Below are 22,874 nucleotides of genomic sequence, written 5' to 3'. Positions count from 1 at the left end.
ACACTTCTGTGAGGAATGCGGGCTCTTATGGTGCAATAGTAGTGTCCCTATCTCTGAACCAGGAGGCCTAAGTTCAAATCCCAACTGCTCCAGGGGTGTGTAATAACATCTCTGAATGGGTTGACCAGAAAAGATCTACCCTGAGGAATGGAGGCTTTTGAAGCACAGTGGTAGTGCTGCTATCTCTGAGTCAAGAGACCCAGGTTCAAGTCCCACCTATTCCAAAGGTGTGTCATAGCATGCCTGGGCAGGTTGATTAAAAATATCTACCCTGTGGAATGCTGACAGTGATACCCTGGAGCTGATTTGATTAGTCTCCAGAAACACAACAATCTTTTTTTGTGGCAAGTATGACTCCACTAAAGTGGAGAGTTTTCTTCCTTATTCCCACTTGACTTAAAATATCCCCGAGCTCCTTAATGTCGCACTGTCATCACACTGTCTAGGTGTCGAAGGCAGTCATTCTCACCTCTACGCCCTTGGACTTCAGCTTTTGTTCATCTTTTGACTGAGGATGTAATGAGGACTGGACGTGATTAATCAATAGGTTGCCTAAACATGCTTCTGGACCTGTTAAGCACATTACAATTTTGCTAACCTGATACTTGTATCCCTCTGAAGCCTGTCTTGTAGGATTATGCTTCAGAAACATTCACTCTGTTTTGAAACATGTCAAAATAAACATGAGCTCATGATTAAGCACTCAAGGCATTAGCTGTCATGTCTCAGCAAGAAAACGTCAGTTTATTTAGCACTTTTCATGTCTTCAGTGTTTCAGTGCTTTTCTACGTCTGAGCTATATAACAATGTCTACAACAGGGTTCATCAAGAGAATGACCAAATAACTTGTCACATTATTGTTTGAGGCAACCGTTGGCCAGGGAACCAGGAGAACTCCTTAGGGGAGTTGCAAGTTATACTCTTATGAGATCTTGTATGTCCATCTGAGCATCTGAAAAACAGCACCTCAAAAAACACTTCTATGAAGCACTGTTGGGTGTTTTGTTACTTTAAAGGTGCTATATAAATTTCCTGAGCTTTCCACTTACGTGAACTCCAAGCGTATGAAGGCCCTACTTGTTTAGTGGTCATTAGATGCCTCATGATTCAAAAAAAACTTTCTAATCCTATACAAAAGACTCAACATCTTCAGGAAATCCGTCCGTCCGTCCATCCGTCCATCCGTCCAGTCACACCTGAGTGCACCCCGGCCATGTCTTCCCTGCATCCATCAGTATGGTTCATGTCACCCAATTGATTGCCTGCCACGAATGTATCCCTGAAGTGCCATCCTAATAAACAAGTCGGTTAACGCGCCTCTCCTTGCATAGACTGAAGGGAGGGGGTCACACTGTTCTCCATGCTCCCTATCTCCTTAAGAGGCTTCCAATGGTTCTGAACTTCACATTGATGTCAGGCAAGGTGTAAAACCGCTTTAAACCAAGTAAACTGTGGAAGATGTAGTTTTTAGGAAGATTTACTGGACTAATTGTGAGCTGTATCTACAATGCTGCCTTAAACAGTGGGGTGGGTGGGGCCAGCAGGGGGGCAATGATAGATATGTCATTTCCATGTGTTTGCAAGATTTAGGGATAATCTTGGTCATGGTTGAAAATGCTAAAACTGGTTATGGTAACTCGTAATTCAGTTGGGTCTAATGTAAAGTTTGGTGTAACATTTGTCTTTTCATTGTCAGTCTTGGAATCCCAAGATATCTCTGAGGTACCTTTAAGATATCTTCAAATGTAGCCAACATTTCGAAGGTGGTGGAAGCCTGGTTTTAAGAATCTGCCAGAATTACTACCCTGAATTTGGCAACCGTAAGGCTGGTCTTTGAATTTTTCAGACTTTAATAAATGAGCATCTATCCAGGAAAGAGATTTCTACTTTTGAAAAGAAATGAGGAGGGACCTGATTGTGGTCCCTTTTCTGGAATGATGTCCACTTGGTTCATTGATGCTGGAGCATTAAGTGATACTATCAACTGGATTCTGGGCTTGATGGTGGAAAATGAAAAAGCCATATTTTCAGTTGGTTGTGGAAATCAGTGTTAAACACATAGAACTGTCAGTGTTATATCTCATGTTTGAATTATGAAGCATCAATTTGTCTCCATGGAACTCCTAGTACTGCTTTTATTTGCTCCATTATTTGAGGCTCTTGCTCTTGTGTTGCTTCTTCTCTCTGATTATATAAAAGGCTTCGGGTGGCTTGGAGGATAAGAAGGGTATAGGCCCAAAACGTAGCATTCCTGCTCCTCTGATGCTGCTTGACCTGCTGTGTTCATTCAGCTCTACGCCTTGTTATCTTAAAAGGTGCTTGGGGTTTGGTTTTGAATGCACTATTGAAATCCTGACACAGCAACAAAAATAGATCATTAGCATTTTGGACTGTTAAGGTAGAAGAGGAATTTTTATACTTACTTACTTGCAAACTGCATTTAAAAAGACCAAAACTAAAAAAAATCTTGTATTTTGATAGGAAGGACCCATAACTATAAGAGTTAGGACAAATGGCTGAGACAGGTTGTGGCTGTACCACTTCTTCCAAAGCTAGCCTGGACCTTCCATGTGCTAATGGGCTAGTTGAGTATGAAAAGTTTCATTCAGCTGTTGCCTCCATCGGGAAATCTGATAGGAAATGTTGATCTATCTCAAATGGAGAGATTGTTGTATGTGCTGACTCTAATATGTAGATTAGAATTGAGTGATGGATCATTTTGTTTCTGAGGACAAGCAGTCCTCTTCTCCGAATGGCAAAAAAAAATCAACTGTGTTCTGTTATTGCTGTTTTCTGCACTTGCCACATCTTTCTTTCAATGCTCCTGCTTAACATCCGGATGCTAAAGATGAAAACTTAGCCCTTTTTGTCCTTCATTGATTTAAGGAGGGGAAGATCAAATTCTGCCTTCAGACCTAGATACCTTTTAGTGTGAAAGGAGAAAGAACACTGTTGGATCAAGCTGCACTTATTTTATTGATAAATAAGTTGACTAGGTTATTTATGGTTATGCTAGAAATCAGTGTATAGTTAAAAGAGAAACTAACTGATGGAATCATTGTTCTGAGTCTTCAGTTTAAGCATGAACTTCCTGATACTTGAATTTTTGTTTTTCTATTCTGCAGGTTTGACTCGTGGGCAGGTATGGCTCTGGCTCGAGCTAGTCGTATCCAGGACAAACTGAATTCAAATGAATTGAAGAGCGATGGGCCTATCTGGAAGCACTCAGTTGCTGTTCTGAATTGTTTTAAACGAGCATTGGAGATAGACAGTTCCAATCTCTCGCTGTGGATTGAATATGGCTCCATGTCCTATGCACTGCACTCATTTGCCTCCCGCCAGTTGAAACAGTGGAAAATGGAGTTGCCATCGGAAGTCGTCCAGCAGGTAGGAATCTAAAACTCTGCCTTCATGTGACAAAGGCAGCAGGAGAAGTGTAACAGCTGAGTGATGAATTTGCAAACTGGAATTTTGTATTTAAATCGCCTCATAGCTGCTCTTGTATTTTGTTATCAAATCATTACCGTTATATAAGAAATAGGAGTATTCTCTTTGGCTTCTTGAACCTATTCTCTTATTCAATAAGATCATGATTGCGGCCTTAACTCCACCTAGAAATGCAAAGATAACAGAATCATGGGAACATGACCACTTGCAAGTTCCCCTCCAAGGCACATATCATCCTGACTTGGAGCTATATGGACTATATTGCTATTCCTTTATTGTCAATGGATAAAAATCCTGAACTCCCTCCCTAATAGCAGCATAGTTGTCCCTATAGACCAAGGAGTGCTGCAGTTAAAGAAGGCATCTCACCTTCTCCTAGACAATTAACAGCAATTACTGTGCTATTCAATAAGATTTGATTGTGGACTCAACTCCAATTTTCCTGTCTACCATCCACAATTCCTTGATTCTCCTGTTATTCAAAAATGTGTCTAACTGGACCTTAAGTATGTTCTATACCCACACGCCATTGCTTTCCTAGGGGGAGAGAATGCAAAAGATTAATAATCCGCAGAGAAAATATTCTGCCTCATCTCAATGTTGACCGTCTGACCTTCTTTTGAGACTATGCCCTCAGACCCAGATTCTCCCTTGAGGGAAACATTCTCTCAGCATCCATCCTGTCAAACCCCAGAGAATTTTGTATGTTTCAATAAGATCACCTCTCATTCTTGTAAACTCCAATGAGTATAATCACAGCACTCAAAATACTACAGGGGCTGCAGGCTGATCTATCTCTGAAAGTGGCTGCAAAAGTTGACTAATAGGAGTGAAGATTGAGGAAAATTCATGCAAATAGAACGGAAAGAAATGGTGAAAAGCCACTCCTCTGCTTACAGGCTAGTTCTCTCCTTTGTTTGCTGCTGATAGACTTCACTGATCTACCAAAGGATGTTCAGGAAAGACAGGGCAGGACAGAATGGCACGGGTGGCTCTATGTATCACGGAGAGCTTTGCTCTGCTGGAGAAAGAGGATTCCCCTGAAGGATCAAGGACAGAATATCGATTTGACTGGAGCTAAGAAACAGAAAAGGTGCAAATACATTGTTTCGATTAATGTTTTTATTTTAGCATTTATTGCCCACTGCTAATTGTCCAGGAGAAGGTGGTGAGCTGCCTTCTTGAACTGCAGCACTCCTTGGTCTATAGGGACAACTATGCTGCTATTAGGGAGGGAGTTCAGGATTTTTATCCATTGACAATAAACGAATATCGATTATAGTCCATATAGTTCCAAGTCAAGATGGTATGTGGCTTGGAAGGGAACTTGCAAATGGCCATGTTTCCATGATTCTGGTGGTAGAGGTTGTGGATTTGGAAGGGACTGTTGTAAGAGGCTTGATGAGCTACTCCTAGTTCACCTTGTAGGTGGTACACACTAGAATCTGTAGGCCATCAACTAGTGGGAATGATGTAGGGGAATTGACTTAGAAGGGAATTACAGTTAGAAGGAAATTAAGTGCAAATGATTATTGAGTAGTTATAATGGGGACTTAAATATCTGAATATAAACTAGATAGTAGTTGTTTAAAAGACACGGGGGCAAGAGTTCCTTGAATGTGTTTGAGAAGTTTCTGCGCTAGTATGTCTCCAACCCAGTGGGAAAAGAAGCACTGCTTGACAATGGGAAAGGATAATGAGCAATCCAGAGAAGAATAAGTAATTAGGGTAAAGCCAACTTCAATGGCGGTAAGAAGGGATCTGGGCTGAATTTAACTGGAGTCAAAGGTTAGTGGGAATAACAGTAGCTGCACTGGTCTACCTTCAAAGAAGAGATGATTCGAGTACAGACGAGGTACATTCCCTCAAGTGAAAGGTAAGACAAACAAATCCAGAGTTCCCTGGGTGAAAAAAAAGCGAGAAATGAAGCTTAAAAAAGCAAAGTGTGTCTAGAATCGATTTTGGGAGGAAATACAGTAGAGAGCAGGCACTATATAGAAGCTTTAGAAGGGACATGAAAAACAAATGACAAGCAAAGACGTGGCATGAAAGGAGACTGACAGTTAACATAAAGATGAATCCTGAAGTCTTCGCTTGGCACATAAGGTCAAAAATCACACAGCACCAGGTTTTTGTCCAACAGGTTTATTTTGAAACGCAAGCTTTTGAGGCTCAGCTTCTTCCTCAGGCATGGTGTGAGAGTGAGGTTATAAGACACAGTAAAGATAAGCCCAGCAACTACAAACTGGTCACTTTAACGTCAATTATGGCTGAAAATCAAAACAAGATGCATAATTTTAAGGTGAGAGGAGAAAGATTTAAAAGGGATTTGAGGGGCAACTTTTTCACAGACAGTGGTTCTTATGTGGAACAAACTGCCAGAGGAAATGGTAGATGCATGTACAGTTACAATATTTAAAAGATATTTCGACAGGTACATGAACAGGAATGGTTTATAAGGGTCTGAGCCAAATGCAGACAAATGGGACTAGTTTAGTTTGGGAAACTTGGTTGGCATGGATGAGTTGGACCAAAGGGTCTGTTTCCGTGCTGTATGAAAACTCTAGAAATAATAATTTGGGACAAATTTATTAATCACATGGACAAATGCGGATTAATTAAGAAAAGCCAGCGTGAGCTTAAAGGATAATCGTGTTTAAATAACTTGGGTTTCTTTTTAAAAAAGAGGTAACAGAAAGGTTTGCTGATGATCATGTGATGTGGTGTGCATGAATGTAAGAACAGAGGAAGTTGGAGCAGGGCGTTCAGTTCCTCAAGCCTGCCCTTCATACAATAAGATCATGGCTGCCCCAGCCTTCTTTCATAGCCCTCAACTCCTTGATGTTTCAAAACTCTGTCTACCTGCTCTTTAAGTACTTTCTATGATCTAGCCTCCATAACACTCTGGGGGTACAGAATTACAGACACTCACTACCCTCTGGGAGAAGAAATTTGTTCACATCTCTGTTTTAGATTAATGATCCCCCCCCACCCCCACCCCGCACCCTTATACTGTAACTATGAAAATGTAGCTCAAGAAATACCTTCTCAACATCTACCCTGTCAAGCTCCCTTAAAGTCTTGTATATTTCAATAAGATCACACAGTATTCTTCTAAATTCCAATGAATGAAGGTCTAACTTGTTTGGCCATTCTTAATTAGTCAACCTGTTCACTCCAGGATTCAGCTGAATGAATCACTTTTGAACTGCCACCAGGGATCAAAACAGTACACAGTAATCCAGGTGTGGCCTGACTAATACCTTGTACGTTTGTCACAAGACTTCCTTACTTTTAAACTCAAACTCACTAACAATAAAAGCTAAAATTCCATTTGTTGCCTTAATCACTTCGTGTACCCACATGCTAACGTTTTGTGTTTCAATGAACAATAACACCTAGATCTCTCTCTGCTGCTTTTTTTTTTTGGAGTCTCTCTCCATATAAATAATCTACTTTTTGATTCTTCCTATCAAAGTGCACGACCTTTGCTATATTTTCTATCTGCCCAATGTTTGTCCAAGACTGAAACCAATTATATATTCCCTTACAGATTCGTTATGTTCTCATCACAACATGCCTTCCCACTACTTCTATAACTTCACATTTGGAAATATTACCCCTCCTCCAAGTCAACAATGTAGGTAGTAAATAACTGAAGTTCTAGGACTGATTGTTGAAGCACTCCACTAGTTATATGTTTCCAACATGTAAAAGACCCATTGATCCTGACTCTTTGTCTTCCGTATATTAACCACTCCTCAATCCATGCTAATATATAATCCCCAATACTGTGAGCTTATGTCTTGTGCAAAACCTTTTATGTGCTACCATGTTGAATGTTTTCTGGAAATCCTAATATACTGCATCTAGCAGTTTAATTCTGAAGAAGGGTCACTGGACCTGAAATGTTAACTCTGCTTTCATTCCACAAATGCTGCCAGACCTGCTGAGTTTTTCCAGCAATTTCTGTTTCTGATTTCCAGCATGGCTTAGTGGTTAGCACTGATGCCTCACAGCGTCAGGGATCCGGGTTTGATTCCACACTTGGGTGACTGTCTGTGTGGAGTTTGCACATTCTCCCCGTGTCTACTTGGGTTTCCTTCCACTGTCCAAAGATGTGCAGGTTAGGTGGATTGGCCATGCTAAATTGCCCGATGGGTCTGACTGGGATACTCTGAGTGTCGGTGTGGACTTGTTGGGCCGAAGGGCCCGTTTCCATACTGTAGGGATTCTATGATCTATGATCTGCAGTTCTTTCCATTTTTATTTGGGAAAATCGGCTAATGGGTAAAACAACTGAAGAACAGTGGAGGATGTTTAAAGAAACATTTAACACAAAACAGAACCAGTTTATACCCCTGAGAAGAAAAAGCTCCACTTCACAGAGAAAAAGAAACAGCTCTGGACAAGTAGAGATAAGGGACAGCATTAAACTAACAGAGGGCATACAAAAATGCAAAAAAGCAACACAGATCCTGCTAAATGGGAAAGATACTAAGACAAGCTAGGGGACACAAAGCAGCTTACAGGGACATCAAATCAATAACAACAAATGATACAGTTAAAGGGAAAGTGTGGTTAGGAGCAATTTAAGAAAATAACAAAGACCTGTAGAAATCAGAAACAAACAGAAATTACTGGAAAAACAGTATGTCTGTTAGCATCTATGGAGAAAAATCCCAGTTAAAGTTTTGGGTCCAGTAACTCTACTTCAGAACGCTTTCTGGCCATAGATGCTGCCAGGCCTGCTGAGTTTTTTCAGCAACTTCTGTTTGTAGTCAGGAGCAATGTTAACTCACTAAAGACTGAAAGTGGGGATGTTGTCAATGACTATGGGGAAACGGCAGACATGTTGAATAATTACTTTCCCTGAGTACTTACTGTAGAAAAGGAGGATAGCTTGTCCGAGGAAATTGTGGATTGGGAACAGGGACTGACTAAAATTAATGTTAGTAAAACATCTGTAATCAGGATATTAATAGAACTAAAGAATGACAAATCCCTGGGACCTGACAGTTACCATAGGAGGGTATTGAAGCAGAGAGCACTTTGCAAACACTCTAACTTTAATCTTTGAGTTCCTCAGATACAGGAGTTGTTACTCTGAATTCAAAAATTGCACATGTCATTCTGGTTTTTAAGAAGGATGAAGGAGGTAAACCAGAGAATTACAGACCAGGGTATTAAAGTTTTGGGCCAAAGGGCCTGTTTTCATGCTGTATTACTCTATGACTCTATTACCAGTTAGCCTAACATTTGTGGTGGGAAATGATTGGAGTCTATAAATTGAGGATAGGGTAACTGAACTGCTTGAAAATTTTCAGTTAATCAGGGAGAGCTGGCATCGAATCATGATAAGTAGGTCATGCCTGAGAAACCTCATTACATTTTTTGAAGAGGTGACTAAGGTAGTGGACAAGGGAATGTCTATGGATGTTGTTTATATGGACTTCCAGAAGGAATTTGATAAAGTCCCATGTAAGAGTCTGTTAACTAAGGTAGAAGCCCAGAGAATGGAGAATAAATTATTGACATGGCTGGGAAACTGATTGAGTGACAGGCAACAGAAAGTAGGGATAGTGGGTAGGTACTCAAACTGGCAAGATGTGACCAGTGGTGCCCCACAAGGATGTGTGTTAGGGCCTCAATTATTCACATGATTTATTAACGATTTGGATAATGGCATAGAAAGTTATATATCCAAATTTGCTGATGACAAATTTGCTGTAGACAGTGTAGATGATATCATAATCTATCAATATCCCTTTGTAATGTTAAATAAATGGGCAAAATGATAGCAAATGGAGTTCAATGTTAGCAAATGTGAGGTTAGATGGTATGAAGTTAAATGCAATGGATGTCCATAGAAGTTTGGTGGTTCAGGTGCCTAGATCTTTAAAATGTAACAAACAGGTACAGAAGATAATCAAGAAAGCTAATGGAATGCTGACATTAATGTCTAGAGGACTGGAGTAGAAGGATGCAAAAGTTGTGCAGCAATTTTATAAAACCCTGGTTAGACCCCACTTGGATGACTGTGAACAGATCTAGGCAAGGATGTATTGGCCTTGGAGGAAGTACAATGTAGGTTTACAAGAATAGTACCTATACTTCAGGGATTAAGTTATGAGGAGAGATTACACAAATTAGGTCTGTTTTCTCTAGAATTTAGAAGGTTAAAGGATGATCCAGCTGGAGTCTTCAGGATATTAAGAAGAAAGTATAGATAAACTATTTCCACGTTTTTGGGATTCTAGAACTCTGGGGTATAGTCTGAGAATTAGGGTTGGATTGTTCAGGAGAGATGTTAGGAAGCATTTCTACACACAAAGCGTTATAGAAGTTTGGAACTCTCTTCCACAAATGGCAATTGATGCAGGATCAGTTGTTAGTTTTAAATCTGAGACAGATAATGTTTTGTTAAGCAAAAGTATGAAGGGATATGGGCCAAAGGCAGGTAGTTGGAGTTAGGCCACAAATCAGCCATAATCTCCTTGAATGGTGGAAGATGCTCGAGGTACAGAGTGGCGTATTCCTGTTTGTGTGTTACTAGATGGCTCTACAGTAGTAATGGCACTAGGCTATTAATACAGAGGCGGCCCAAACTAATGCTCTGGGTTCAAATATCACCAAGGCAGCTGGTGGAATTTAAATTCAATTAATTCATAAAAGTGGGATTCAAAGTTAGACGCAGATGATTGTTATAAAAGCCCGTCTGGTTCACTGATGTCCTTTTAGGGAAAGAAATCACTCGTCCTTACCTGATCTGGCCTGTGTAACTCCAGACCCACCGCCCCCTCCCACTCCGTTCAGTGTCAAGTAGCAATGGGCAGCAAATGCAGTCCTCATGGTGACCTCCCATATTCCATGAAAAGATATGAAGAATGCAATGGGTAGCAACTCATTATTCTGTTGATAGTTGATTTCTTTGTTATGAATGTCTTAAAGGGTTTGTTTCAAGTACTTTGCTTTGGGTAAGGGAGGAAGGCTTATTTTTGTCATTGTTACAATACTTTGAATAATACAGCTCATGCTCAGCTTGTGCTTTCTGTATCTGGATGTAGCAGAAAGAGGGATGCTGATTCTACCTTGAGTCTAATGGATAGACCAACACTAGTCATTGATTTCCTTGTTAATTCATTACAAAGGAGGTACATTGTGTCATCTGTAAAGTCGTATAAAGTGCTGCATAAAAACTGATACAGCAGTGACTTTCCCTGAACTAATATTCCTGTAATAGTGACTTAGTGTGATATGGAACTTTGTTGAGTAGGAATTGTGGAATTCGAGATGTTTGGTGCATCAAATCAAGTTAAGATCAACTTAAATCATGTGGTGTGGGCTTTTTAACTACAATTTTTTGACTAAAATTGAGTATTAGTTCCAGAAGTTTCCTTTTCAGTGTTTGTTCTTCTTGTATCTGTTTTATCTTTCATTTCATGTCTCATTCGTTTTGTGACTCAGAGACAGGTAGTTAATATACAGCTGAGATTCCTACCACCAATGACTTGTAACTAGGTGAATTAGAGTGGCCTGTGCCTTCTCATTCAGTCTGAAAGTATTGTTTGGGTTGAAGGGGGAGCCATTGTGGTTTTGCTATTTCAGATCACTGAATGCTGAGATGATTTAAAATGTTTGATGTGCTCTTGTTCGTTGTCTTTGTTTTGTGTTGCAGATGGAAGAGCGAAGGGACAGTATGCTCGAGACAGCTAAACAATGTTTTCTATCAGCAACACATTGTGAAGGAGATGGTGATGAAGAGGAGTGGCTCATTCACTATATGTTGGGCAAGATAGCAGAAAAGCAGAAACAGCCCCCAAAGGAATACCTGGAACATTACAAGCAGGTCAGTGTGGATCTTCGTTTCTAGTGGTTCCTTGTACAATATTAAATTTCCTGACATCGTAGGAGCCTCAACCTTTTATATCTAAAAAACACGGGCTAAATCAGTAAAATCATGAGTGGTGGCCTGACTTGCCAAATTGCTATGTTTTCAGTAGGCATCTTCTATAATGGCCTTGTGCATTAAAAGTGGGAGAGTATGCTCTGGCCTGTTCATTTAAGAGGTTGTTCTCGTATACCAATGGGATCTAGATAATCCTGTGTACAGAGGGCGGACTAACTTTTAGAATTTAACAGCAAATTTATGCAATGCATTTACTTGAGTGTTTGGATGAAATGTTATGTCTGGTGATTGTCATACCTGATGCAGTCCTTACCTTTTCTTTACAGTCAGTTGTCAGAGCCGTACAAGCTCGTACAGCACAATATCAACAATAATTATCAAAATCATTCAACCTTGTAATCTTGATTTCTTCAGGTATGACTCTGGAGTAATCCTTCTGTTTCTGCACATGTGCATCAGTGTCTTTTAAGGTTTTGGAGTAGATTTGTAGCTCGGGTTGTGGGTGTTGAGGTTGGTTGGCTGGCCGAGCTGGTTTGTTGTTCCGCAGACGTTTTGTTACCGTGCTTGGTAACATCCTCAGTGCAGCCTCTGATGAAGCGTCAGTGTGTTTTCCTGCCTGGCTTTTAAACTCTGGGGTCTGTTGCGATGGATTGCCTCACTTCCGGGTTTCCTCCCTAGTGGAATGTATATGGGGTCGAGTTCAATGTCTTTATTAATAGCCTGCTTCGTGGAGTGCCATGCTTCCAGGAATTCTCGTGCTTGTCTCTGCCTAGCCTGTCCCAGGATCTTGGTGTTGTCCCAGTCGAAGTTGTGGTTCTCCTTATCCATGTGGGTTGAGATGAGTGGGTATTGGTCGTGTCTTTTTGTAGCCAGTTGGTGTTCATGTATTCTTGTTGTTAGTTTCCTTCCTGTTTGTCCGATGTAATGTTTCTCGCAGTCTCTGCAGGGGATCTTGTAGATGACATTGGTCCTGTCCATGGCGGGGAGTGGGTCTTTAGTTCGGGTGAGCGCTTGTCGTAGGGTTGATGTGGGTTTGTGTGCCACTCTGATGCCCAGTGGCCGTAGAAGTCTTGTGGTGAGTTCTGACGTGTTCCCGATGTAGGGTAGTATGATGACTGTGTCGGGGCGTGTAGAATCTTTCAGCATCAGAAACAGCGGAACAACAAACCAGTTCGGCGAGCCAGCCAACCTCAACATCAGTGTCTTACACCTAAATTGATAGATTCCCAACAGTCTGCCGTCTCAGAGGAGCAGAATATTAAAAGGCTGAGAGCACAGTTGATTAAGTTGCGAGGGGCAGTCAGTGATAGTCCAGGGGCCAATTCTGTAAGGACATGCATTCACATCTCGCCATGGCAGCCAGTAATTTTAATTTAATTCATGAATAAATCTTGAATTTAAAGCTCATGTCGGTAATGGTGATCATGGGATTCTAATTAATTGTCATTTAAACCCATCTTTTTCGCTAAAGTCCTTACCTAGTCTGGGCTCCGGGTGACTCTAGACTCATAGCAAATGGTTGTCTCCTAACTACCCTCTGAAATGGCTTAACAAAACACTCCATTCACAGACAATTAGGGATGGGCAACCAGTGTTTACATAGCCAGTGGTACCTATAGTTCTGAAAAAAATACAAATAGCCTAACTGTATTCTTGATTCTTGTAGAAAACAGACAGTGAAAATATATTGCCTTGGTATTTTGTATTTGAATTCCTGTTTTGCATATCATACTAAATAGGTTCTTAAAAATTTTGTTGGTCTTGATCATTTTTATAATTTCCATAATTGGACTTGACAAGGGCTTAAATTCGGCTGCTATCATTGTGGTACCTAAAGTTTCACTTCTCTATTGGTAATGATTTATCCAACCCCTCATTTTATTGAGGCCTCCTCATGGAAGTTGATCCCAGAGAAAAGAAAGAGAAATGACACAGTGAGCTGTCGCAAGTTGGGATTTTCAGCAGCTACAAAACCGACTAATTGAAGTTGAATCACAGGGAGATTGGAACTTATTCTCTTTAGTATCACAAGTATCATTATGAAGAAATACAGAACAGCAGATGTCTTGCTTCAAGGTCTTTGTATATGCTGTCAAGAGTTGCTTGTGCAAATGAGAGTGACTCCTGCAGTTATTTTTTACTTGACTCCTCGTTTGACTATTGAGGTATTTGCATATAGAGTGGAGTGATGTTAATGTGAGCTGTTGTGGATGCTGGCTGAAGGGGATAAAGTTGAAAGGTGTGGTTGGTGAGAGACTATGCTGAATTGTGTACCTGTCCAAACATTGACTCAGAAAATGAGATAGAAGCCTAAAAGGAGGAGTTCGGGGGAATTCCTGACCTTTTTGTAAATTCTATGTTTGTTCACTCAAAATATATCCGGTTTTAAGAAGAGGTAAAACACTGGAGTCCATCCTTCTGATTGATCACCTGTATAATGGACAATTTGGTATCTCAATGCTATGGCTGTCCAGAATTATATTCAGTAGGTTGGGTTGTTCAACTCTGATTTTAATAACTTGGAGGAAACACTTGTTGGCAAGGGGGCAGAATGAATTCTGGTTGGGAGACTTCAATGTCCATTATCATTGGCTATGCAGCACCAGTACTGATGGAATTAGTCAAGTCCAAAAGGACATTACTGCTATACTGGGTCTGCTGTAGGTATTCAGGGAACCAACAAGAGGGAAAAACATACTTGCTCTCATTCTCAACACCCAACCTGCCATTGATGCATCTGTCAAGACAACATCTGGAAGAGTAAACGCTGCAGTCTGTATGGAAGCAGAGTCCTGTCCTCATATTGAGAATACTCTCCAACGTGTTGTGTGGAATGACCACCATGCTAAATAAGATAGACTTCAAACAGATCTAGCAACTGAAGACTGGGCATCCTTGAGGTGTTTGGATCATCAACAGCACCAGATTTCTTTTGAATCATTCATGGATGTGGCTGCTGGCACAGATCTCATTCTAATTCTACCCTTCCCATCAAACTAGGAGTTTACTTTGGCTCAATGACAAGTACAGGAGGTCATGCCAAGGGTAGGACCAGGCATGCCTAAAAGTGAGATGGGGCTGCAACACAGGATTACTAAGGTGACAAATAGCGTAAGCAGCAAGTGCGAAACTGGGATAATTCAACAACCAAAGGGTCAGATCTAAGCTCTGCAATCCTACCACATTCGGTTGTAAGTAATGGTGGACTCGTTGGAGAAGGTGGCTCCAAAAATATCCCCATTCTAAATGATGGGGCAGCCCAGCATAAGATAAGGCCACGAATGATCAGGCTGAAACATTTACAACAATATTCAGCCAGAAGTGACAAGTGGATAATCCATCTCAGCCTCCTCCAGAGTCGTAAGAGTCATACAGCACAGAAAAGGCCCTTTGACCCATCAAGTTCCCAGGCATCACAGATGTAAGTCTTCAGCCATTTTGATTCATTCCACGTGATATCAAGACATGACTGAATGCACTGGATGGTGCAAAGGCTATGGGCCCTGACAACGTTCTAGCTATAGTCCTGAAGACTTCTGTTCCAGAACTCGCTCTGGCCCCAGCCAAGCTGTTTTAGTACAGCTACAACATTGGCATTGACTCTGCAGGAGTTAGTGTTAGGGTTTCTCAGATATGCCCTGCGCATACTAAGCAGGACCACTCAACCCTGCCTGTTACTGCTCCATTAGTCTGCTTTCTCTCATCAGTGAAGCAGAGGGGAGGCAGTGGCCTAGTGGGATGACCGCTAGACTATTAATCCAGAAACTTGGCTAATGTTCTGGGGACCCAGGTTCAAATCCATCCACGCCAGTCAATCGAATTTGAATTTGATAAAAAAATCTGCAATGAAGAATCTACTTGTGACCATGAAACCATTGTTGATTATTGAAAAACCTGCCTGGCTCACTTGCTGTAGTTTACATGTGACTCTAGAACCACAGCAATGTGGTTGACTCTCAACTGCTGTCTGAAATGGCCTAGTAAGCCACTCAGTTATATCAATTGTGATGAAGTCTCAACAAAGAAATGAAACCAACAGACCACTTGGCATTGACCTAGGCACCAGAAAAGACAACAGCAGAAACAGCCCTGTCAACACTGCAAGTCTTCCTTCCTAACATCTGGGAGCTAGCGCCAAAACTGGGAGAGCTGTCTCACAGACTAGTCAAGCAACAACCTGACATAGCCAGACTCATGGAATCGTACCTGACAATATCCCAGACACCACCATCCCTGGATATGTCCTGTCCCACTGGCAGGACAGACCCAGCAGAGGTGGCAGCACAATGGCATATAGTTGGGAAGATGTTGCCCCAGGAGTTCTCAGCATTGACTCCCGATCCCATGAAGTCTCATAGTTTTGAGTAAACCATGAGCAAGGAAACCTCCTGCTTACAATGTATCCTCCCTCGGCTGATGAATCAGTGCTCCTCCATGTTGAACAACACTTGGAGGAAGCACTGAGGTGGCAAGGGCACAAAATGTACTCTGGGTGGGGGATTTCAATATACAGCACCAAGAGTGGCTCGGCAGCAGTAATACTGATTGAGCTGGTTGGGTCCTACAGGACATAGCTGCTGGACTATGTCTGCGGCAGGTGGTGAGGGAACCAATAAGAGGGAATAAACATACCTGACCTCATCCTTACCAGTCTGCTGGCTGCAGATGCATTTGTCCATGATAGTAGTGGTAAGAGTGACCACCACACAGTCCTTGTTGGGACGATGTCGTGCCTTCACATTGAGAATAACTTCCATTGTGTTGTGTGGCACTATCACCATGCTAAATGGGACAGACTTAGCACAGATTTAGCATCTCAAGACTGGGAATTCATGAGGCGCTGTGGGCCATCATCAAAAGCAGAACTGTATTCCAGCACAATCTGCAATCTCATGGCATGGCATATCCCCCACTCAACCATTACCATCAAGCCAGGTGACTTTAGAAGGAGCAGCACCAGGCATACCTAAAAATGAGATGTCAACCTGTTGAAGCCACCAAACAGGACTATTTGTATGCCAAACAGCATAAGCAGCAAGTGAGAGAGCTAAGTGATCCCACAACCAATGAATCCAATCTAAGCTCCGCAGTCCTACCACATCCAGTCATGAATGGTGATGGACAATTAAACAACTTGCTGGAGGAGGAGGCTCTACAAATATCCCCATCCTGAATGATGGAAGAGTCCAGTACATCAGTGCAAAAGATATAGTTGAAACATTTGCAGCATTCTTTAGCCAAGGAGATAATCCATCTCAACCTCCTCTAGAGATCCTCAGCATTACAGTTACCTGTCTTCAGCTAATTTGATTCACTCCATGTGATAACAAGAAATAGTTGGAGTCTCTGGATATTGGAAAGACTGTGGGCTGTAACAACATTCTGGCAATATTACTGAAGATGTGTGCTCCAGAACTGGCCACTTCACTAGCCAAGCTCTTCTGGTACAGTTGCAACATTGGCATCTACGCAGCAATGTAGAAAATTGCTCAGGTACGTAGTGTACGCAAGAAGCAGGACGAATCCAACCCAGCCAATTACCACACCAGTCTACTCTTGATCGTCAGTAAAATGATGGAAAGTGTCATAACAATGCAATCAAGCGGGCATTTGCTCAGCAATAATCTGCTCAGTGACATCCAGTTTGTGTTCTGCCAGGGCCACTCTGTTCCTGACCTCCTTAGAACCTGTAGATATTGTTGTGTTCGCCAAGCTGGGAGGTTTGATGGCAGGCATTTCGCCTCTTACTAGGTGACGTCCTCAGTGCTGTGGAGCCTCCTGTGAAGCGCTGTTGGCTTGTGCTGGTTCGAATTTATCTGATCCTTGTTTTGCTGCTTCCTGTTGATGGAGTCCGTGGATGAATGCAAAACCTCCAAGAATTCCCTGGCTGTACAGACCAGGCTGGCAAAAACCAGACCATATAAATTCAAACTGGCACAAGACAACAGGGAAAAAATGTCTGCTGTCAAACCTCCCAGCTTGGTGAGAACACAAACATCTAAAACCAGTACCCGAGCTACAAATCTTCACTCAAACCCTGATCATCAGAGCCTGGTTTAAACATGGAAAAAAAAAAGCTGAATTCTTGACATCCAGGCCACATTCAACTGAGGGAACCCTAGCAAAACTAGAATAAATGGGAATCTGGGGGAAATCTCTGCACTGGTTAGAGTCATACCTGGTATGTAGAAAGATGGTTGTGATTGTTGGAGGTCACCTCCAGGATGTCTCTGCAGGAGATCCTCAGGGTAGTGTCCTTGGCCCAGCCATCTTCAGCTGCTTCATCAATGACCTTCCCTCCATCATACGGTCAGAAGTGGTGATGCCCCACTTCACCGATGATTGATTGTGCAATCTTCAGCACCATTCCTCAGATACTGATGCAGTCCGTGTTCAATTGCAGCAAGGTCTGGACAATATCCAGGCTTGGGCTGACAACTGGCAAGTACCATTCACACCACACAAATGCCAGGCTATGACCATCACCAATAAGAGACAATCTGACTACCTTCCCTTGACATTAAATGGTGTTACCATCACTGAATCCCCCACTTTCAACATCCTGGGGGTTACCATTGACCAGAAACTGAACTCACCAAATAAACACTGGCTACAAGAGCAGGTCAGAGGCTAGGAATACTGCAGTAAGTAACTCGCCACCTGTCCACCATCTACAAGGCACAAGTCAGGAGTGTGATGGAATACTCCCCACTTGGCTGAATGATTGCAGCCCCATCAACACTCAAGAAGCTTGAACCATTGTAGACAAAGCAGCCTGCTTGTTTGGCACCACATCACTGTTCGTTCACTGTCACTGGGTCAAAATTCTGGAATTCCCTCCCTGTGGACATTGTGAGTCAATGTACAGCATGTGGATTGCAGCAGTTCAAGAAAGCCAGCTCACCAACACCTTCTCAAGGGAAACCATGGACAGGCAATAAATGCTCGCCCAGCCAGCAGCGCGCACATCCCCACGATTGAATTAAAAGCTAAAGAATTAATGGATTGTGTTATCAACCGTGCTATCAGGCAGCACTTGTTTAGCAATAACCTGTTCGATGACACCCAGCTTGGGTTCAACCAGGGCCACTCAGCTCCTCACCTCATTTCAGCCTTGGTTCAAGCATAGACAAAAGAGCTGAATTCCAAAGGTGAGAGTGACCGCCGTTGACATCAAGGTTGCATTTGATCAAGTGTGGCATTAGCCACTAGAATTGATGGGAATTGGAGAAAAACTTCTGTTATTTGGATTCAGAATTCACACCTAGGAAGTTGGTTATGGTTGTTGGAGGTCAGTCATCTCAGCTCCAGGACATCTCTGGAGGAGTTCCTCAGGGCAGTATCCTAGGCCCAACCATCTTCAGCTGCTTCATCAATGACCTTCTCTCCATCATAAGGTCAGGAGTAGGGATGCTCACTGCTGATTGTACAACATTCCATACCATTTGAGACTCCATCCACACTGAAGCAGTCTGGGTCCAAAAGTGGCAACACCAAGTGGCAACACCTAGTGACTATCCAGTTTGAGCTGATGTGGCAAGTGACATTCACATCACGCAAGAGCCAGGCAATAACCATCTCTAACAACAGAGAATCTAACCACTGGCCCCTGACATTCAGTGGCCATTAACGTTACGAATTCCCCCATATCAGCATCCTAGGATTACAATTAACCAGAAAGTCAGCTGGACCAGACAAGTAAATACTGTGGCTACAAGAGCAGGCCAGAATGTAGGAATCCTATAGCAAGTAACTTGCTTCCTGACTTCCTAAAGCCTGTCCACCATCGACAAGGTACCATTCAGAGATTGATAGCATTCTCCCCACTTGCCTGGATGAGCGCAGTACCAACACTTGAGAAGTTTGACACCACCCAAGGCAAAGGATTCCACATGATTGTTTTTGGATGTGGCGTCATTCACTCCTTGCACCGCTGATACTCCGGAACAAAGGTGTGTACCATCTACAAGATACACTGCAGAAACTCAGCAATAGTTCTTAGACAGTACCTTCCAAACCCACATCTATTTCAATCTAAAACAACAAGGGCAGCAAACACATGGGAACACCACCACCTGAAAATTTCCATCCCAGTCACACCCAATCTTGACTTGGGAATACAGCAACTTTGTTTTAATCAGCATCTTATGAACTGGCACTTGATAAACCGGCAAAAATTATATACCTCCAGTATTGCAAAGTTTACTGTATTATTCTGTCCAATTATTATAGGTTTTTAAAATTTATTTACCTCATTGCAAATATACTTGTTCAATCGAATGGCCATATGAAATATCAACACTTGATTCAATTCCAAGGTAATTTCTCCTCAAATACTGCAATCTACCGCAATGATGTGGAGTGGGGCATTCTGGGACAAGGGGTCATAGTCTTAGGATAAGGGGTAGTAAATTTAAAACAGAGCTGAGGAGAATCTTCTCCCAAAGTGTTGTGAATCTGTGAATTTGCTATCCCAATGTGCGGTGGATGCTGGAACAGTGAGTAAATTTAAGGAGTTACATTTTTCATTGGAAATGGGTTGAAGGGTTATGGAGAGAAGGCAGGAAAATGGAGGCGAGGAGCATATCAGCCATGATTGAATGGCAGAACAGATTTCAATGGGCCGAATGGCCTAATCCTGCCCCATATCGTATGAGTTTACGAACTTATGTCCTAGTAGTCAGTAGAGGGTGAGAGTGGGAAGGGTCTCTGCTGATAAGCTTTATTTAACACAAAGTTGCATTATTATTTAAGTGATTTTAATAAAGTATGACAGTGATATGTATGACCCCTCTATTACATTTCTATTACTTAGTGTGTGTTTTTACATTGATTATGTTGACGTCTTGATCAACTGGAATATTTAATCACCTGGCACACTCTCTGGTCCCATAGGTATGTTTCATCATAAGTTTGCTGTATCTCACCATTCCTTCATTGTCACCGGATCAAAATCCTGGAGCTCCCACTTTAATGGCACTGAGATTGTCACTAGACCAATGGACAGCTCAAGGAGGCTGCTCATCACCACATCGTCAAGAGCAATTAGGGATGGGCATTAAATTCTGGTGTCCAACCAATTGTGCCCACGTCCCCTGACTGAATAAAAAGAAATGCATTTTTGTTCTGTTTTTATAAAATTCTCTGCGCTCCTGAGCTGTCGCCTCTCCATGTCACATCAATAATCTGGCCTACCAGGTGCACTGAGTATGGCAATGTTCCCACCCACCACCACTTTGCTCCAGTTTCTCTGTACTTCATTTCCATGATAATTTGTTGCAGTTATTCCTGTCACTGCACTGTGAGGTTTGTTCCCATCTGGGGTGAACCAGTTATTTTAGAAATACTCGAATTAGGCACAGAAGTAGGTCGTTTGAATATTTAGGTCTCTGGTGCTTTTCTGTCCATGAGTACTGGATTTGATTTACTTTCTCTCTCATCGGAGTCTTTAATATACTTTTTGTTTTCGAAGCAACTATCTAATTCTCAGTTTCTCATAGACTTTGCCCTGGGTCCTTGGCTGAGAGTTTCAGTTCAAGCACCATTATCCTGTGAATGTTTTCTTCCAGCCTTCTTCTGCTTTTTGTTCTAACCTTAAATTTGTAACCTTTGCTATTGTCTCTGCAACTAATGGAAATAACACACTATTGCTTAACTCTTTATCAGGTTGCCCATCTTGGCTCCCTTGATAAATCTCTAGTTTCTTAAATCTCGTTACGTAATTGTAATCTCATCTGTGGTAACATCCCAGTGAACCTACACCCACAATTCTCAAACTGGGGTTCATGGACACTTTGAGATAACAAGGTGTAGAGCTGGATGAACACAGCAGGCCAAGCAGCATCAGAGGAGCAGGAATGCTGACGTTTCTTCAGAAATGGGGGAGGGGAAGGGGGTTCTGAAATAAATAGGGAGAGAGGGGGATGGATAGAGGAGAAGATAGGTGGAGAGGAGACAGTCAGGTCAAAGAGGCGGGGATGGAGCCAGTAAAGGTGAGTGTAGGTGGGGAGTTAGGGAGGGGATAGGTCAGTCCAGGGAGGATGGACAGGTCAAAGGGGCGGGATGAGGTTAGTAGGTAGGAGGTGGGAGGAAGGACAAGTTAGGGAGGCGGGGACGAGCTGGGCTAGTTTTGGGATGCGGTAGTGGGAGGGGAGATTTTGAAGCTTGTGAAGTCCACATTGATACCATTGGGCTGCAGGGTTCCCAAGCAGAATATGAGTTGCTGTTCCTGCAACCTTCGGGTAGCATCGTTGTGGCACTGCAGGAGGCCCAGGATGGACATGTCATCCGCGGAATGGGAGGGGGAGTTGAAATGGTTCGCGACTGGGAGGCGCAGTTGTTTATTGCGAACCGAGCGTGGGTGTTCTGCAAAGCGGTCCCCAAGCCTCCGCTTGGTTTCCCCGATGTAGAGGATGCCACAACGGGAACAGCGGATGCAGTATACCACATTAGCAGATGTGCAGGTGAACACCTGCTTGATGTGGAAAGTCTTCTTGGGGCCTGGGATGGGGGTGAGGGGGGAGGTGTAGGGGTAGGTGTAGCACTTCCTGCGGTTGCAGGGAAAAGTGCCGGGTGTGGTGGGGCTGGAGGGGAGTGTGGAGCGGACAAGGGAGTCACGGAGAGAGTGGTCCCTCCGGAAAGCAGATAAGGGTGGGGAGGGAAAAATGTCTTTGGTAGTGGGGTCAGATTGCAGATGGCAGAAGTGTCGGAGGATGATGCGTTGGATGCGGAGATTGGTGGGGTGGTACGTGAGGACGAGGGGGATTCTGTTTTGCTTGTTATTGCGGGGAGGGGATGTGAGGGATGTGTTGCGGGAAATGCGGGAGACATGGTTGAGGGCGTTCTCCACCACTGAGGGGGGGATGTTGCGGTCCTTGAAAAACGAGGACAACTGTGATGTACGGGAGTGGAATGTCTCATCCTGGGAGCAGATCCGGCGGAGGCGAAGGAATTGGGAATAGGGGATGGCATTTTTGCAGAAAGGTGAGTGGGAGGAGGTGTATTCTCGGTAGCTGTGGGAGTCGGTGGGCTTGAAATGGATATCGGTTCCTAGGTGCTTGCCGGAGATGGAGACAGAGAGGTCCAGGAAGGAGAGAGAGGTGTTTTTTGGTTTGGTGGTCGGGGTCGGGGTCGGGGTCGGGGTCGGGGTCGGGGTCGGGGTCGGGGTCATGATCAAGGGGGCGGTAGGAGGAGGTGTTGGAGAGTTGGCATCTGGCCTCGGTGATGTAGAGGTCAGTGCGCCATACTACAACTGCGCCTTTTTTGGTTTGGTGGTCAGGGGTGGGGTCATGATCAAGGGGGCGGTAGGAGGTCATGATCAAGGAGGCGGTAGGAGGCGCAGTTGTAGTATGGCTCCCTTGATCATGACCCCACCCCCGACCACCAAACCAAAAAACACCTCTCTCTCCTTCCTAGACCCCTCTGTCTCCATCTCCGGCAACCACCTAGAAACCGATATCCATTTCAAGCCCACCGACTCCCACAGCTACCTAGAATACACCTCCTCCCACCCACCTTC

At 43.1% G+C, this 22,874-nt stretch overlaps 1 protein-coding gene across 3 annotated transcripts in view; it reads left to right on the top strand.

Moving 5' to 3' along the window:
• cabin1 (calcineurin binding protein 1) overlaps positions 1 to 22,874 on the top strand; it is a 404,357-nt gene that overhangs the window by 60,494 nt on the left and 320,989 nt on the right. For all 3 annotated transcript variants that reach the window (XM_048611391.1, XM_048611392.1, XM_048611390.1), the window contains exons 22-23: positions 3,126 to 3,387; positions 11,126 to 11,296. In XM_048611391.1, coding sequence (XP_048467348.1) covers positions 3,126 to 3,387; positions 11,126 to 11,296 — 433 coding nt within the window. The remainder of the gene's footprint in view (positions 1 to 3,125; positions 3,388 to 11,125; positions 11,297 to 22,874) is intronic.

The sequence above is a fragment of the Rhincodon typus genome, chromosome 24, assembly GCF_021869965.1.
Source record: "Rhincodon typus isolate 14 chromosome 24, sRhiTyp1.1, whole genome shotgun sequence".
In the NCBI taxonomy this organism is placed as follows: Eukaryota; Metazoa; Chordata; class Chondrichthyes; order Orectolobiformes; family Rhincodontidae; genus Rhincodon; species Rhincodon typus.
Note: the sequence above shows the minus strand (reverse complement) of the source record. Positions and strands in the feature narration are given on the sequence as shown.